Genomic DNA, 15549 nt, shown 5'->3' with positions numbered 1-15549 from the left:
GGGGACGGGGCAAGTGCCAAAATTAATCTTCAATGCATCTGATTGCAAGCCGTCGATCGACACAAGTCGATCACCACTTGGATTCCAATCTGTAACCTTCGTCCCTCTCAACCAATATTTTCCTCGGCAACCCACAATAGTTCCTCCCATGGCGGTAATGACAGCAATTTGCGGAGAAGCTTAATTGACTTGCTCTATACCTCATCAAGTGGAGCCAGCTTATATATGCGTTCCTGGTAGCGTAGTGGTCAAGGCGCCAGCCTTTGGACTGTGGGGTCACAGGTTCGATTCCTCGTGACCGATAAAGCGTAGTGAGTCGTACGCGCCTAGAGAATATTTTCCTTCTTTTTCGGTGCCGGCTAGACGAAGCTTGAGGCTGAGGTCCGGAACTTCTATGTTTCATTGGAGAAGAAAAGTCAATAAAGAATTGAAGAAAAATGATTCCGAAAATTTCAGATCAGTGGGCTGTAGTTGGAGCGACGCGGCCTAAAGGAAAACCTTGTCCTCTGACGAAGATTTTTCACTATATTTTTATTTGAACCCAAGGGAGAAAAGCACAACACGTGCTGAGTTGCTGCTTATTTTTTTTTAAAAGCGTGATCAAAGTCTCCGCCACTTGACTGCTTCCCGTGTCAGGGTCCAAAGCGCTATTGCGCAGCAAAGTGGGGACTCTTCAGAGCCATCAAGCCTTTCCCAGACACCTGTGCGGAATGATGCAATGCCTCGGCCTTTGTACAGGCAGCATTGTAGCTCGTATCCGGGCGGGTGAAAGTTTTCGAGTGTTTGGATCCTTTTATAGGAAATAATTTGATTCGCCCTTGCAAAACGTGAGGGAGTCCTCTCCTTTTTCTTTCCTGTGTTTACAATATGATGTTTACTTTCGCCAGGAGCCCCTGGGCTGCCCCTGGGTGGACGTCGTAAGGCACGGGGCGTGGTTGAAGCCGCGGGGGATGTTTCAGCTTGGCAGCGCCAGCTAGGTGCCGGCAGCGCCGCCGCTCCATTCACAGCCCGAAGGGTGCGCAACTGGTGGGGGTTGCCTCCCCCGCCCCCGCCCCCGCCTCCGGTGTCCCCGTAGTACTCCCGCCGTGATGTAACCCCGCCAGCAGCAGGAACCTGGCCGCGCTGCGCCTGGCCGAGATGATCCGCCGATCCGGGGAGGAGCAGAGCAGAGCGAAGGGGTTTCGGGCAAAACACTCGCCGGTGGAGGGGGCAGCGGCAGTAGCGGCAAGCCGCGGCAAGCCCAGGGGGCGAAGTGCGAGGCGACGGCCGCGGGGCGGGGTCCGCGGGGACACAGGGAGGGGGAAGGGGGCTCGATCCCACGCCGCCAGCGCCGGGCCCAGGCCGGGCCGGGGGTCCCTAGCCGGGCGTCTGCGCGGGGCCTTCTGGTGTGGGCCCGCTTGGCCCATCAATACGCTTTGCCGCACCGAGCAGGCCGTCGGTCCGTCGGTTCGTCGCGACGCGCGTGCCGCCACTGTGAACCGCCACTGCTTCACCCCGCCAATGACCGGCTGCCTGTGACGCTACGCGCGCTAAAGGCCTGTCAGGATGCAGCTCGCCCTGTGCACGTTGCTGGCCACCCTCGTGGTCGGCCTGGTCACCCCCACCGCGCCGCCCACGCTGCCCACGCCGCCGTCGCCGCCCTCGCCGCCGGACCCCGCGGCCGCGGACTTGGACGCCTCGCGGGACGCGAGAGACGCGAGGGTCGCCCCAGCGGAGCACCGCCACCTGTCGGCCGCCTGGAGCACGCTCTTCAGCGTGGAGGGGAGCCCCGCGCACCGCCGCCGGCACCACCGCGGCAACCACCAGCGGGACGCCGTCAGGGACGCCGCGTCGGCCAAGCCGTGCCCCAGCTGCGGACTCCGGCGCGAGATGCTGGAGCAGGGCCTGGAGGACGAGCTGACCGCCCTGAGGATCGAGTTCGTCAAGCAGCAGATCCTGAAGAAGCTGGGCCTGAAGGAGCCGCCCGTGGTGGCGCGGCCCGCCTCCAACATGCCCAAGCCGCTGGCCCTGGCCGGCCTCGCCTTGCCCACCCGGCACCGCGAGGAGACCACCGAGGACTTCTACGGCCGCACGGACCAGGTCATCCTGTTCCCCACCGACCAAGGTGAGTGCTTGCCCGGCTTGCGGCACTCGGGGCCCCAGAGGCGGACAAAACTCTATGCGCCTTATAAAGCCCCAGAGTCGCTAAATGGGACTCGAACCGAACGTGTGACCCCACCAATGGATTCCTCGTTCGGAGACCAATCCATAGGTGGGGTCACACGCTCGGTTCGAGTCCTGCTTAGCGATTCTGGAGCTCGAAACGCGTCTAGAGTTCCTCGTCCTGCGTACAAGGTCGCTTCGAGGACTGGGGGTGTGATTCCTAGAACACTGCCGGCCTCTTGCACGGCGCAGACTTGGGCCGGGGGACCTTCACGCGGACGGCGATAACGTGTGTGTACGCGTGTGGGGTGTGTGCGTCTTTCGGCCGCGGTGGGCGCCGCTGTCAGAAAGCCACCGGCCACTTGCAAAAGGGGGTGAAGGGTCAGCCAGCAAGAATCGGAGCGGTGACGTCACAGGAAAACAAGAAAGCATTTCGACCCCCGTGACGACGCGTGCAAACTTTTCGCGAACTTTAACTCCTGGGGATCTGCGCGTCGAGCCCCACGCGGTGCGAGAGGGCGAGGGCGCGAGGGCGCGAGCACCGAGGGGCCCACCTCGGCGACAGAGATGAGTGCCAGGCCACTTTCTCCAAGCCTTGCACAGCCAATTACTATACGATAAGGCCTGCTTGGCCGGCATGGCAGGGCCCTCGCCTCGCCGCGATGCGCTCCCCCGCTTGCCGAATTTCACGTGATCGGATAATGCTCGCGGCGCGGCGCGGCTCGGCACGGCTCGGCGGCAGGAAGGCGAGCCGGCTTCACCCTTTGACCGCACGGGGGCCCGGCCCCGCCGGCCCGCCTAGCGAATTCGTCATCTCGAGGATCGAATCCGCTTGCTGCGCCTCTCCCTCCCGCGGCCGCGGTCCTCCGCGGGTGCGAGAGAGACGGCTGCGCGGCGGGCGGGGCCGGGGCGGGCCGAGCGCCCCCGCGGGCCGGAGGGGCCGGAGGTCGCGCCCCCGCGGCGTCAAAACCGCGCCGCCCAAATCAGCACCGCCACACTCAAAATGCAGCGTAGTTTCATCATCCGCGTACACTCGAACGTCAAAGGTCCGTGGGTGCCTTCAAGGAAACGGTGGTGATGACGGCGGTGATGATGATTATCAAGACAATGTGCGAGGGGTGCATCTTTCTGCTCGCTGCAGGGCAGCGGTCTGGCAAGCCGGCCCACCGTGGGCCAGGCGGCCAAAGTTCTAGACGCGTTTTGAGCTCCAGAGTCGCTAAATGGGACTCGAACCGATCGTGTGACCTCACCAATGGTTTGCTCTTTGAACGAGGAATCCATTGGTGGGGTCGCACGTTCGGTTCGAGTCCCATTTAGCGACTCTGGAGGTCAAAGACTGGAGGTCAAGAATTTTTGCCGCCTGCACCGGTCTTCTGGCCCACTGTGCGGCGCAAGCGGCCCCTATCTGGTGTCCGGACAGCCCGGCCAGTCCGTACCCCCTGCAGAGCACAATGCACGAGCCGATGACCTCCGGGCCCCTGCCGGCCCCTGCCCTGCCGGCTATTCCACTTTAGCAGGAGCCGTCTCCGCCTCGCCTCTCAGGAAGTGCCTCGCACTTGTCATTTTTATTCGTTCGGAGGAAAAGTTCGTGAGGGCGCATGACTACCATCGACACGCTAGCGGCGCTCCGATTTGAACCACGCTGTGATTGGCTGGCGCCGCTCGCGCCAAATATAGCCAATGGTGGGCGCTCGCTTCCGACCGGCGCCACTCTGGGTTTGGGCAGCAGCATGCTGGCGGGCTGGCGGCTGGGTTGGTCGGGCCTCGGGGACGCGCTGACCCGATTCGCAGCCGAGCGATTCACGCTGTCTCTCTCGCACCCTTACGGAGAGCCCCACGAGTGCGAGAGAGACAGAGCGACGAAACGACTCTGAATCGCCCGGCAGTGACAGTCGCGGAGGGCGTGCGTGCCGCGTGCGTGCCGCGTGCCGCGTGCGGCGTGTGCGTCGCAGTCGTCTGCGTCCGTGCGTCCGTCCGGCCGGCCGGCGGGTAGCGCTGGGTGGGTAGCACGCGCTGCGCCGCTGCTCGCACCTCGACCACGTGGTCTCCCTCCAGAGAGGGGGAGGGGGGCGGCCCTCGGCCCCATGGGCAGCCACCAGCCACGCCGGCCAGCACGTGATCACCACGTGGCCACCATGGACGGGCTCATGCACAGGACGATGGGATGTGCCATGGACCACGCATGCCGCAGGCTCGGCCACAGGCCATTGCCGGCGCGGCCCGGCACGGCCATTGCATCCAGCCGGCGACAGCCCTGCGCGCCAATTGAGGACCTTGCGCCCCGCCCGGCTGCTAAAAGGCAGTCCTCGTGGCCGCGCGGTCAGCGTCATCGCCTGGAAAGCGCGGGTCGCGGGTTCGAGTCCTCGGAATGGTGACCAACTCAGTCCACTTTTCCACGAAGGTGTTATACTCGTGTAGCATCACTCGGACGCACAAGAGGCCCAGATAGTGGTCAAGGCCTTTATTTATGTACTACTGCAGATATTAGAGATTAGATGAAGGAGCAAAAAATATGCACGACTGGCATAAAGAGGACTCGCACAGGGACTGTCGCAAAGCCAGCCTCAGGAAACCCTCGAGAAGGTGTTGGCCCTCGCGGTGGAGCAGTGCTTTGCCGAAAAGGGCAGGGATCCGAGCACACCCTGTGTGAAATCTGGGTATGGTAATTTGGCCGTGAGACGAACGCACCAGGAAGTGGCACGGTGGATGTGCACGGCTGGGGTCGCCGGGTCGCGTCAACATAGCGCGCACAAACAATGCTCTGGCCACGCCGCGGGCCGAAGCAGTGCGCCAAAAGTCCGCCAACAAGGCCAGGAAAGGTCGTCAAAACATAGTTTATCTACGAGAGAGGAATTTCGGCATGGCAACCACAAGGGAACCGCAATGAGATAAAACCGAAAAACGATTTGGCAGCGCGTGAGTGAAGTTGCCGGCGGCGGATATGATTTTCGCGTGAGGTGCGAGAAATGGCACTGACACCTGTTTCGAGACGCAAAGTTCTGAAGGTTCGAGACCAGACCGTCACTGACAACTCGCCTCCGTTTGTTGCAGGTGTCCCTCTAGGCCAGTGCCCCGGGTCGGCGGGGTCGGCGGCGACGGGGAGCTCCTGCTTCGTGTTCAAGCTCCCCGGCGACGTGCAGGCCGTGGAGGTGACGCGCGCCGAGCTGTGGCTGTACCGCCGGCCGCTGGACCAGGACCTGGACCTGGACGCCGGCGGCGCCGCCAACGCCTCCCTGAACGTGTCCGAGGTCGCCAACTGGGACATGGACGAGTCCTTCCAGCGGCGCAACCACCTGGCCGCCGAGCCCGTCACGGACGGAGGTAAGCCAGGCAAGCAGGCCACTTTTGTTGTTCGACGCGACCGCGCTTTTGTCGCGAATGGAATGCGATCCGGCGGCACGGCCCTGCGATGCTGTGCCCTGCCGTGCCCTGCCGTGCCGTGCCGTGCCGTGCCGCGCCCTGCCCTGCCCTGCCTGCCCTGGCACGCCCTGGTTCCACGACGACCCTCCCGGCCAGTCACTGACCCGGACTTTGAAACATTCCTCGGCGATATAGATGTTCGGGTCATCATTCGAGACGAGCCACTACTTGTCGCTCCCCCACCCCTTCATGCGAGCCGCCATACTCGCCGACGTGCACCTCCTGTCCGACACTCATTTCGAGAGTCGTTTTCGTCGCTGTGTCTTCCTCGCACCTGGCGCCCCACGACTTCGAGAGAGACAGAGCGACGAAAACGACTCTCAGTCCGCAGACTCGCGGATCAACGCCGCGACTGCTGATTAGTTTCCGTCGTTAAAAGTCGCAATCTCCTCCTCCCACGCGCACGCCGTGCTCTGGTGCAGTGACGTAGCAGCGCAGCACGCAACCTCAAAATTGTGAGATTCCGAGCGAGCGCGCCGTGCGGCGCCGTGCCGGCTTTTGGACCCTCATCGGAGAAGGGGGAGGGGGAGGAAAATGCATCAAAGTCCGCGCGTACTCGAAGCGGCTCTAGCAAGCTCAAGGCACCACTACCGTGACCCGCGGGGCGCGCCCTGCCCCGAGGAGATAGGCCCTGGCCTATAGAGGGGCGACTCCCCCCCCCCCCCCCTCCCCTCCCCCGGCCCCCCGGCACGTGCCCGCGCCCCCTCCACTGCCGTCCGTGAGTCACAGAGGTCCCAAGTCCAGCTCCTGCAGGGCAGTTTGATCGAGATCTCGATCGAGATAGAAATCGAATCGCCTTGAGCAGCGCGTCGAGCGACCGCCAATCGCAGAGGCTTTCGAAGGCTCCGTCAAGACGCACAGTGGGCCAGAAGACCGGTGGTCGCACCGCACCGTCTGCTTCTCTGACCGGCGCTGTCTCCTGTTGCAGAGGGCTGGGTGAAGATCGACCTGGCGCGCTCCGTCAGGGACTGGTTCGAGTTCAACGAGCTGGTCAAGATGGTGGAGGCGACCGGGGTGCCCGTGGCCGCCGAGGAGCCGTACAAGCCGTTCCTCGTGATCGCCACCGACCCCGTCAGCAAGGTGAGTCTAGAACCGGGAGAGCCCCTGCGGCGTAGGCAATCGACGCTCCGGCGTGGCGCGGGCCTGCCTACCCGCAAGGCGTTTCGCTCTGCTGCGCTCTGCGCTCGCCTCACCGCCCGCCTCTCTCTGCCCCCACAGGTCCGCAGGCCCAAGCGCAACGCGCGCTGCGTGCCCGGCCAGGCCGAGTGCTGCAGGGACAACCTGTACGTGTCCTTCAAGGACATCGGCTGGGACGACTGGATCCTGCAGCCCCTGGGCTACGAGGCGTACTTCTGCAGGGGCTCGTGCACCACCGCGGCGTCGCTCACCATCTCGGGCTCGAGCCACAACGCCGTCATCAGAGTGAGTGTCCTGGCGGTTCGCAGCGGGCCTTCTATGCGGTTTCTCGGTTGTTCGTGTGTATAGAGGAACAGTTTTGAATAACTTGGTTTTTCCTTTCATTTGCAGAGGCTAATGCAAACGGGCAAGAAGCTGGACTTAGTCCCGTGCTGCACGCCGACCAAATACTCGGAGATCTCTCTTCTGTACATCAACAACAACAACACCTTCATCCAGAAGACGCTGCCCAACATGGTGGTGGAGGCCTGCGGATGCAACTGAGCGCTCCGACGATGTATTATGGCGAACCTTGTGATATATTTTAATTTACTGTCGCCACTCAAGCAGCAATAGACCAATATTAGAGGCCCTAGCGGCGCCTGCCCAGCAGTATTGTTTTGTTCTTGGGTGGCTTCGCGTGAGGCGGCGAAGGTGACTGCGTAGGTTAAGTTCTGCACTGGATCAGTGCGTCCATGTGATCAAATGAACCCAAACATGTTGCATAGTGTATTCGTGGTACAAACCGGCACAGCCCTCAAAGACATTGCTGAGGAGGCATCATCACGGTCAGCGAGCGGTCTGACTATAAGGACGAATTGGCTCCGATTTGATGCCAGCGGACTCCGCTCTCACCCTCTTCTCTCTCCCTCACTCTATTTCTCCCTCTCTCCCTCTCTCTATTCCCCTCTCTCTATCTCAGTATCTTCGTCCGCACTGCACCGCACCTACTTGTAGCAGTAAGAACTTGAAAACTTGTGATTCTAGTTGTAACGTGTATTGTGATTTTGGAGTGCTATTTCTAGAACTAGCTGAGTGTGATATAAGTGTTCGGTGGTTAGGCTTAAAAGGGAAGTCCCGGTGATATTCAGCGGCAAAGCCGGCGAGTAAGTAAAAACCATGAAACGGCAAATTTTCCTTTTATTTAAGTGTTTTTGTTGTTTTTTTGTATTTTGTGTGTTCGTGTCTTGTGAACGTTTTATTTATTTATTTTACTTTAAGACCTATTTATAAGTCAGATACATTTCTTAATAAACACTTCGTAAATCATAACCAGGATTCGTCCCGTGATTACCCAACTACATTCCGAAAGACATCACCAGAGCACGCATTCACCCGCAGGCTCGCCCGCAGGGGTCGAAGAGAGACACTATATTTCCGCCGAGAACTCGCAATTTTTTGGGTGGTGAAAAAGGTGGAGGTGGAAGGAATCGGGTTCAGGGCGGCACGGCGCGGTCCCTCGTCACGTTCCGCAGGAACTGCGCCGACACCTTCGGGGTGCGCGTCTTCTCGGGCGCCTCGAAGTCCACGTGGTAGAGGCCGAAGCGCATCGTGTAGCCCAGCGTCCACTCGAAGTTGTCCATGAGGCTCCACGCCGTGTAGCCGAACACGTTGCAGCCGTCCTCCACGGCCAGGAGCATTTCGCGCATGTAACCCTGCGGGGCATGGCCGGGCATGGCCGAAACCAGATAGAAGACAATCCGAGCGGGTACCTGAACCTTGGACGGCGGCCCCGCGGCCCCGACGCACCTTGAAGTACTCGACGCGGTCCCAGTCTCTGACCTCCTGCACCGGGTCCGAGTAGCCGTTCTCGGTGACGAGGACGGGCGGGTTGCCGTAGCTGTCTCGCACCCAGCGTAACAGCTTCCCGAAGCCCCAGGGGGTGCTCTGCGACAGAAAGAGCACTCAAGCCATCCGCGCGGCCGGCCGGCTCGACTCGCGCGTTTGGCCTCACCTTGGTGAATCCGTAGCCCGGCCAGGAGGGGTGCGCGCTGCCGGTGTACTTGGCGTCGCGGTACAGCGAGGGCCCCGGCACGGACTCGTTGTGCGCGGCGAGCTGCGACTGATAGTGGTTCAGGCCGAGGAAGTCCACGGAGCCTGGCAAGACGGAAAGTGTCAAAAAGTTTCCCCCACTTTTGGCCACGTCACATGGCCCTCGGTCAGTGCCTGCCCCGAAACGGGCGCACAGTCAAATGGGGCACCCGCCACGCACTGCTCCGAATTTTCATCGTAAACGGGCTCACAGTCAAATGGGGCATCCACGACTCACTGCCCCAAATTTTTGTACTAAACGGGTGCACAGTCAAATGGGGCACCCGCGACTCACCGCCCTAAATTTTCGTCGCAAACGGGCGCACCGTCAAATGGGGTACCTGCCACGCACTGCCCTGAATTTTCGTCGCTAACGGGCAACGTCTCCCACTTTCTTTCGACTGTAGAAGAGCCATATGACTCCGCTGTCGTGGAGAATCCCTCAAATTTTGGCAAGCCTGCAGTGCAGACACCTAACGGTCGATAGCATTGTTTATTCCGCGAATAGCAATCTCGTCGCGGGAATCGCTTCATCCGAGTCGCCTCCCACCCGGTTATCGATCCGAAAGTCAGGACGACGCTAACTTTCGATAACGGGGGGAGAAGGCTCTGTGTCAGGTTTTTGATTTACGGGTCGCCGGTCATTTTCCCGCCGAGTACGCACGTGCCAAAGGGCGGCCGCCGAGGATCGGGGTCAAATTCCTGCCAATGATTTTAAACGGTTGTGCGATAGTCGCCATGCAATTAATCCGAGCGGGCGGAGCAGCAGCGAGCACGAGGCCCGGGCGGCGGCCCCGACCAGGCCTCGACTCCCCCGAGCCACGCGGGGCGCACGTGCACCAATTAGCACAGAAAGCCGCCATTTCGGGGGTCGGCAAGCTCGGGCAGGCTCGGCGATACAGGGTCATGGGGTCAGCGAGTGCCAAGCAAGCGAAAATTACAACTTGAAATTACCAAATACCGTCCAAGCAAACAAAAATCACTACTTTAAATAACCAAACGCCGTCTAAACGTCAAAGCAAAAAAAAAGTCACAACTTTAAATAAACAACCACCGTCTTAACGGTGGGCGTTGTGGAAATGAGCTCACACTTGATCTATGTGTGTACTCACTCAGCAGCACACATGAGCGCACTTCAGTTTTCTGTGTGTTGCCGTTCACGTGCAGACATTTTTTTGGTGGGTTAGCACTCCTTGGTACTTTTCCCACGGCAGGTGATTGCATACTGCAGCGTCAGCACCCAGACAGTCAGTAAAATAGAAACTCCTGCAAAGTCACCCCGTAAAGTGATCGATTGCAGCTCTATAGTGACGAATTGCCACTTCGATGGTTGACTTGTCAGCGGGCTCTTTACTCCGATAACTGGTTTAAATCCACGGCACGAGCACCAACCGGCAGCAACCGCATCAGCCGTGCCCTGGCGGGAGAGGTTCTTACTCCAAGAAAATTCAAAAGGAGGTTTATTTTAAATCTTTCCGGCGAGTACCTTTGATTAGCGCGACCTCCTCGGCGGTGAACTGCGGCAGGCGGGAGCGCAGGAGGCCTTTGTCGGCGCTGGCGCGGTCCACCATGGCCCGCATCACAGGGGGGTAGTCGCCCACGAAGATGGGGTGCGCCGTCCACCCGAGCTGCGAGCCGACAAAATCGCTGTTACCACGGGCAAAAAAATTCCCTCAGTGTGTCGAAAGGGTCTTACTACCTACGAAACCGTATCTGGGAGGGCTTTGCTCTCGAGAGGTTGCCAAGGCAGACTGAGGTTGGCAACCCTTTCGACCAGTGGCGGGGATAAAACTTAGTCTTTTCCCGTGCACTCACGTTGAACTGCATGCCCCGCTCGGCGGCCGCGTAGTCCTTCTCGTCCTCGGGGTTGGCGGGTTCGAACCAGAAGGAGTGGATTGCGATCCCCATGCGACCTGCAGAGCGAGAGGGAAGGAAACACATGTCGGGCATTTGCAACCCATTTCACGCTGGAGGGACACGCGGACGCGTTTGAAGCTTCAGAGTCGCTTATGGGACACAAACCGAACGTGTGACCCCATCCATGGATTGCTCTCCGAACGAGGAATCCATTGGTGGTGGTGGGGTCACACGTTCGGTTCGAGTCCTGTTTAGCGCCTCTGCCGCTCAAAACGCGTCCGGGATTTGGACCGCCTCCACCAGTCTTTCTGAGCGCCATTGTTTTGGCCTCGTCCTGGGACACACTAATGCCGCGGCAATCATTCAAGTTTGACGCGGAGCGGCGCACCGTTCTGCCCGGCGAAGTCCTTCTTGTACATCCGGTACACCCTGGCGTGGGCCAGCAGCATCCAGTGCGTGCAGAGGTAGCCGCCGACGCCCTGCAGGTTGTAGAAGGGCGCCATGATGACGTCCGAGTAGCCGAACTCACACACCTGGAAGGGCTCGTTCACCGTCACCCACAGCTTCACCTGCGCCAGAAACAAGTTTTCATTTTGTTGTTGTTTTTATTTTGGACCCTTTGCCCTCCGCCGGCGGTCGACGGGAAGGTGACTGCGTTCGACGTTCGATTCCGCGGACTTTACCGAAAACCAGTCGGGCAGGACGACGCGCCGCGCGACGCCGACGGTCACAACTGGTCGGTTTCGTCAGCACACTCATTCCGAGAGTCGTTTTCGTCGCTCCGTCTCTCTCGCACTCATGGGGCGCTCCCTGTAGGTGCGAGAGAGACGGAGCGACGAAAACGACTCGGAATCAGTTGGCTGCTTGGAATCGGCATCGACGTCGTGCGGAGTGTCGCCTGACGTCAGAAACGCACAGTGGGCCAGAAGACCGGCGAGGCGGCCAAAACTTTAGACGCGTTTTGAGCTCCAGAGTCGCTAAAAAGGCCTCGAACCGAACGTGTGACCCCACCAATGGATTTCTCTGCGGACAAGGAGTCTATTGGTGGGATCACACGATCGGTTCGAGTATTGTTTAGCGACTCTGGAGCTCAAAACGCGTCTCGAGTTTTGGCCGCCTCCACCGGTCTTCTGGCCCACTGTGAAACAGCGCCAAGTAGAAACCGAGAGCGCGCGCTTAGGAACCTAAGTTACTGCGCGCCTCCAAATTTGAAGGACGGACTGTGTGTATCTGAAACTGGGCGATACGCGGCGTGCGGTACGCGGGTCAGGGTGAGATTATTTGGCGCAGCGACGCAGTCAATACACGATAAAGCGGTAAAGCTTTGCAAAGCGGAGAATTTTTCAGTTTTAAAAATACATCCCGGCCGCTGCACACTGAGCCAGAAGGCCACTGTGCGCTGTGACTTAGACCACCACCCTCCCAGGGACCCTCCCTCACCCTGTCGCCGAACTTGGCGATGACCAGCCTCGCGTAGTCCTCAAAGTAGTCCACGATGGCGGGGTTGGACCAGCCGCCCAGCTGCTGTAGGGTGAGCGGCAAGTCCCAGTGGAACAGCGTCACCTGGCGAGGCGAGCAGTCAAGTGCAGTCAGGCGGAACACACAGTGGGCCAGAGGACCGGTGGGGGTGGTCTAAACTCTAGACGCGTTTTGAGCTCCAGCGACCCCGCCAATGGATTGCTCGTTCGTAGAGCAGTCCATTGGTGGGGTCACACGTTCGGTTCGAGCCCCATTTAGCGACTCTGGAGCTCAAAACGCGTCTAGAATTTCGGCCGCCTCCCACTGTCCTTCTGGCCCACTGTGCAACACGGTGACTGCTTGTAGCGTTAGGTGTGGAAAAGAGCTTTATTTTAAAACACTTTTCTTGGTATTCTTTGTTCTACGCCAGTCGTGCCCACAGCTTGCCAGATGTGTTCGGTCGTTTGAAAGATTGGCGTTAAATTAGCACTTCCCGCCTCGATAAAGCGCGCCGCGACTCACGATCGGCTGAATCCCCTTGGCCAGGATCTCGTCGACGAGCTTCTCGTAGTAGTCGAGGCCCTCCTGGCTGAACCTGGCCAGTGTGCCGTCGGGCAGGATGCGGGGCCAGGACAGCGAGATGCGGTACGTGTCCATCTGGGGGAGCGGAGCGGACAGGGCCATTAGGCTGCTGTGGGGCCACAGTGTGGGGCCACAGTGTGGGCACCAGGACGGCGACAAAGACTTAGAGACGCACCCCCAACTCCTTGACCATCTCTACGTCGCGGCGGTACAGGTGGATGGAGTCGCAGGCCTCGTCGCCGTTGCTGCGGTCCGGCGTCCGCCAGGGCTCCCGGTGCAGGGTGTCGTCCCACACGCTGGGCCCCTTGCCTGCAGCAGGACAAGCAGCGCGTCGTCTAGCACGACGGTCCCAACTGCCTCCCGTCACGCCGCACAGTGTGACAACTCGAACCGAACGTGTGACCCCGCCAATGGATTGCTCTCCGAACGAGGAATCCGTTGGTGGGGTCACACGTTCGGTTCGAGTGCTGTTTAGCGACTCTGGAGCTCAAAACGCGTCTAGAGTTTTGGCCGCCTCCACCGGTCTTCTGGTCCACTGTGCTCCGGTCACTAGATCTCCAAGCAGCCCGCACCCGATGTGTTCCAGTTGCCCTCGATCTGGTACGAGGACGTTGCGGTGCCCAAGAGGAAGCCCTCCGGGAGCTTGAGCGCGTGCCGGGGCTCGGTGGCCAAGGCCTGCTGGTACGCCTCCCAGGGCCGCGGCGGCGCGTCGTGGTGGTCGAGGTCGCCGTCGACCCCCAGCCCGCGCACCGCCGCCGTCATGACGGTCATGACGGCCAGCAACAACGCCGCCCGGTGCATCCTGCCTGCAACAAGACGGTCGGTGTTACGAACTCTGCGCCGGCTATGTGTTTCCGAACAGGCCGCCGCTGTCTCTCTCGCACTCGTGCCGTGGGAGTGCGAGCACGGTGCACCTACACCGTGAGTGCGAGAGAGACAGAGCGACTCTTCTGAATCGCTCAGCAGGTGACGCACGCACTGGGGCACTGTGTGTCTGCGTTGGCTGTGTCCCCTACACGTTCAAAAATAATTTGCATTTTGCATCCGCGCCGCGTCTCCCTCGAGGCCAGTGTGTTTGCTGTATGCTGCGGATTTATCTTGCACCTCGCCGACTTATCTGCAGCCTGAACGGTGCTTTCGTCGCTCTGTCTCTCTCGCACCCCGGAGCGCGCCACGAGTGCGAGAGAGACACCACCACCACGGTCTGTATCGCTCGGCTGGGGAACCTGAATGCCGGCGAACACCGCGACACACCGCCCCGCACCGCTCGCTGCGAGAGGCGTCGGGAGCCAGTCGCGGCCAGGACTACACTCTAAATGTAGGGTGTCCAGAAACTAGGCGCCTTTGTCGCCTGCTCCACTTTTTAGGGTGCCAAATGTCGCCCAGTTTCTGGGCACCTTTGTCGCCTAGTCTCGGGGTGGGCAAACCATTAAGGAACCTGCCTTCACCCATGGCTCAGCAGCGACTAAGGTGCCAAAGGTGCCCAGACTCTGGGCACCTTAGTCGCCCAGGAACTAGACATCTGTGCATGCTCTACCATGGGAGAGGGCCGGTTACTGCATGATTAGTCCACCCCGAGACTGGGCGACAAAGGTGCCCAGAAACTGGGCGACATTTGGCACCCTAAAAAGTGGGGCAGGCGACAAAGGCGCCCAGTTTCTGGGCACCCCATATTTAGAGTGTACGGTCTGTCTCTGTCGCACTCGAGCAAGTCTCGTAAGTAAATGGAGAGAGAGGGGCTGAACAGGAGTCTCTGGCCAGAGTGAGTACACTAGTCGCGCTGGCAGTAAAAAACCAATTGGCAAAACGTACAAGTTATCACTGCCATTTAAAAGCAGAAGGTATACATGGTTCTATCTTGCTTGTATCATGAGCTGTAAATTCTTTTCTGTAATGAAAATCTTGACTTGTAACTCTAAATATCTTTTTGAATTTATTTCTGTCAGGTTCTTTGATTCGGCTCTCACCTGGAGATGGCCCCCAAGCTGGTGACAGCCCGTCCCGCGCGTCCCGCGCCGTCCGCCGAGTGTCACAGTGTCGCAGCGCAGGACAGCCGCACAGCACACTGGACTGGACGGGACGGGGCCGGCAGGCCAGGAGTGCCAACAGCCTCACCGCTCGCGCGGCCTTCCCTCCGCGCCCCGCCCCGCCCCGCCCCGCCACCTTAGTCTAATTACTAAGCGAGCGGCGAGTGGCGCTGTGTTGACAACACGCTCAGACCGCCGCCAAACCTGCCCCGACCCCGACGAACCCCCTGTCCTTCCCTCACTTTCGGTCAAATGGGACTTCATTTTGTGTGTTATATATTTCCAGGGAGCAAGGAAGAACATTGGACAAACAAGACTTAAAATGGGGAGAATAATTTATTAATAAATACTTAAATTAAACAGTCAGTCAATAAATAAGGCAATAAATAATGCGGCGAATAAATAGGTACAGAAATTAGGAACTTCAGGCGTCACACTCGTACATGCGGCAGTCTTCGTTGTCGATGGCGGACCTCCTCATGCCCTTGACGACCCCCTTCCACTGCGGGGGGCTGAGCCGCTCCATCATCCTGCAGCACACCAAGTCCGCGGCGTTAGTCTCAGGCTGATTCTGAGAGTCGTTTTCGTCGCTCTGTCTCTCTCGCGCCTACCCGGGGCGCTGCTCCGGGTGGGTGCGAGCGAGAGAGACAGAGCGACGAAAACGACTCTCGAAATCAGTGCGCTAAGCGCATAAAGAAGAGGGAAGAAAGGCGCTACTTACATGAAGATGAACTCCTTCTCGTTGAGGCCGCGCAGGAGGCGGCCGGCCTGGCACGCGGTGGTCCTCCAGCACTGCTCGTCGCCGGCCGCGGCGCCCAGGATGGCGCGCGCCATGCGGGGAGGGTCGTGGCGCTGC

At 59.8% G+C, this 15549-nt stretch overlaps 2 protein-coding genes across 2 annotated transcripts; one reads left to right on the top strand and one right to left on the bottom strand.

The window, feature by feature from the left end:
- The first annotated feature begins 1374 nt into the window (after positions 1 to 1374).
- On the top strand, positions 1375 to 8010 carry LOC117651794 (growth/differentiation factor 8-like). The gene is made up of 5 exons (XM_034396142.1): positions 1375 to 2104; positions 5194 to 5463; positions 6491 to 6642; positions 6781 to 6984; positions 7090 to 8010. The coding sequence occupies exons 1-5, from the start codon at positions 1546 to 1548 to the stop codon at positions 7240 to 7242; spliced, it is 1338 nt and encodes a 445-aa protein (XP_034252033.1). The 5' UTR covers positions 1375 to 1545; the 3' UTR covers positions 7243 to 8010.
- Positions 7861 to 14743, bottom strand: LOC117651793 (myrosinase 1-like). Its single transcript, XM_034396141.1, has 11 exons — positions 14634 to 14743; positions 13239 to 13472; positions 12842 to 12975; positions 12607 to 12741; positions 12067 to 12189; positions 11015 to 11195; positions 10585 to 10682; positions 10256 to 10397; positions 8693 to 8835; positions 8488 to 8625; positions 7861 to 8393 (listed from the first exon to the last, which is right to left on the bottom strand). Exons 2-11 carry the CDS (start codon positions 13465 to 13467, stop codon positions 8175 to 8177), a joined length of 1542 nt encoding a protein of 513 aa, XP_034252032.1. The 5' UTR covers positions 13468 to 13472; positions 14634 to 14743; the 3' UTR covers positions 7861 to 8174.
- Positions 14744 to 15549: the final 806 nt, after the last annotated feature.

Source organism: Thrips palmi, unplaced genomic scaffold, assembly GCF_012932325.1.
Source record: "Thrips palmi isolate BJ-2018 unplaced genomic scaffold, TpBJ-2018v1 HiC_scaffold_6, whole genome shotgun sequence".
NCBI classification, from domain to species: domain Eukaryota; kingdom Metazoa; phylum Arthropoda; class Insecta; order Thysanoptera; family Thripidae; genus Thrips; species Thrips palmi.
Note: the sequence above shows the minus strand (reverse complement) of the source record. Positions and strands in the feature narration are given on the sequence as shown.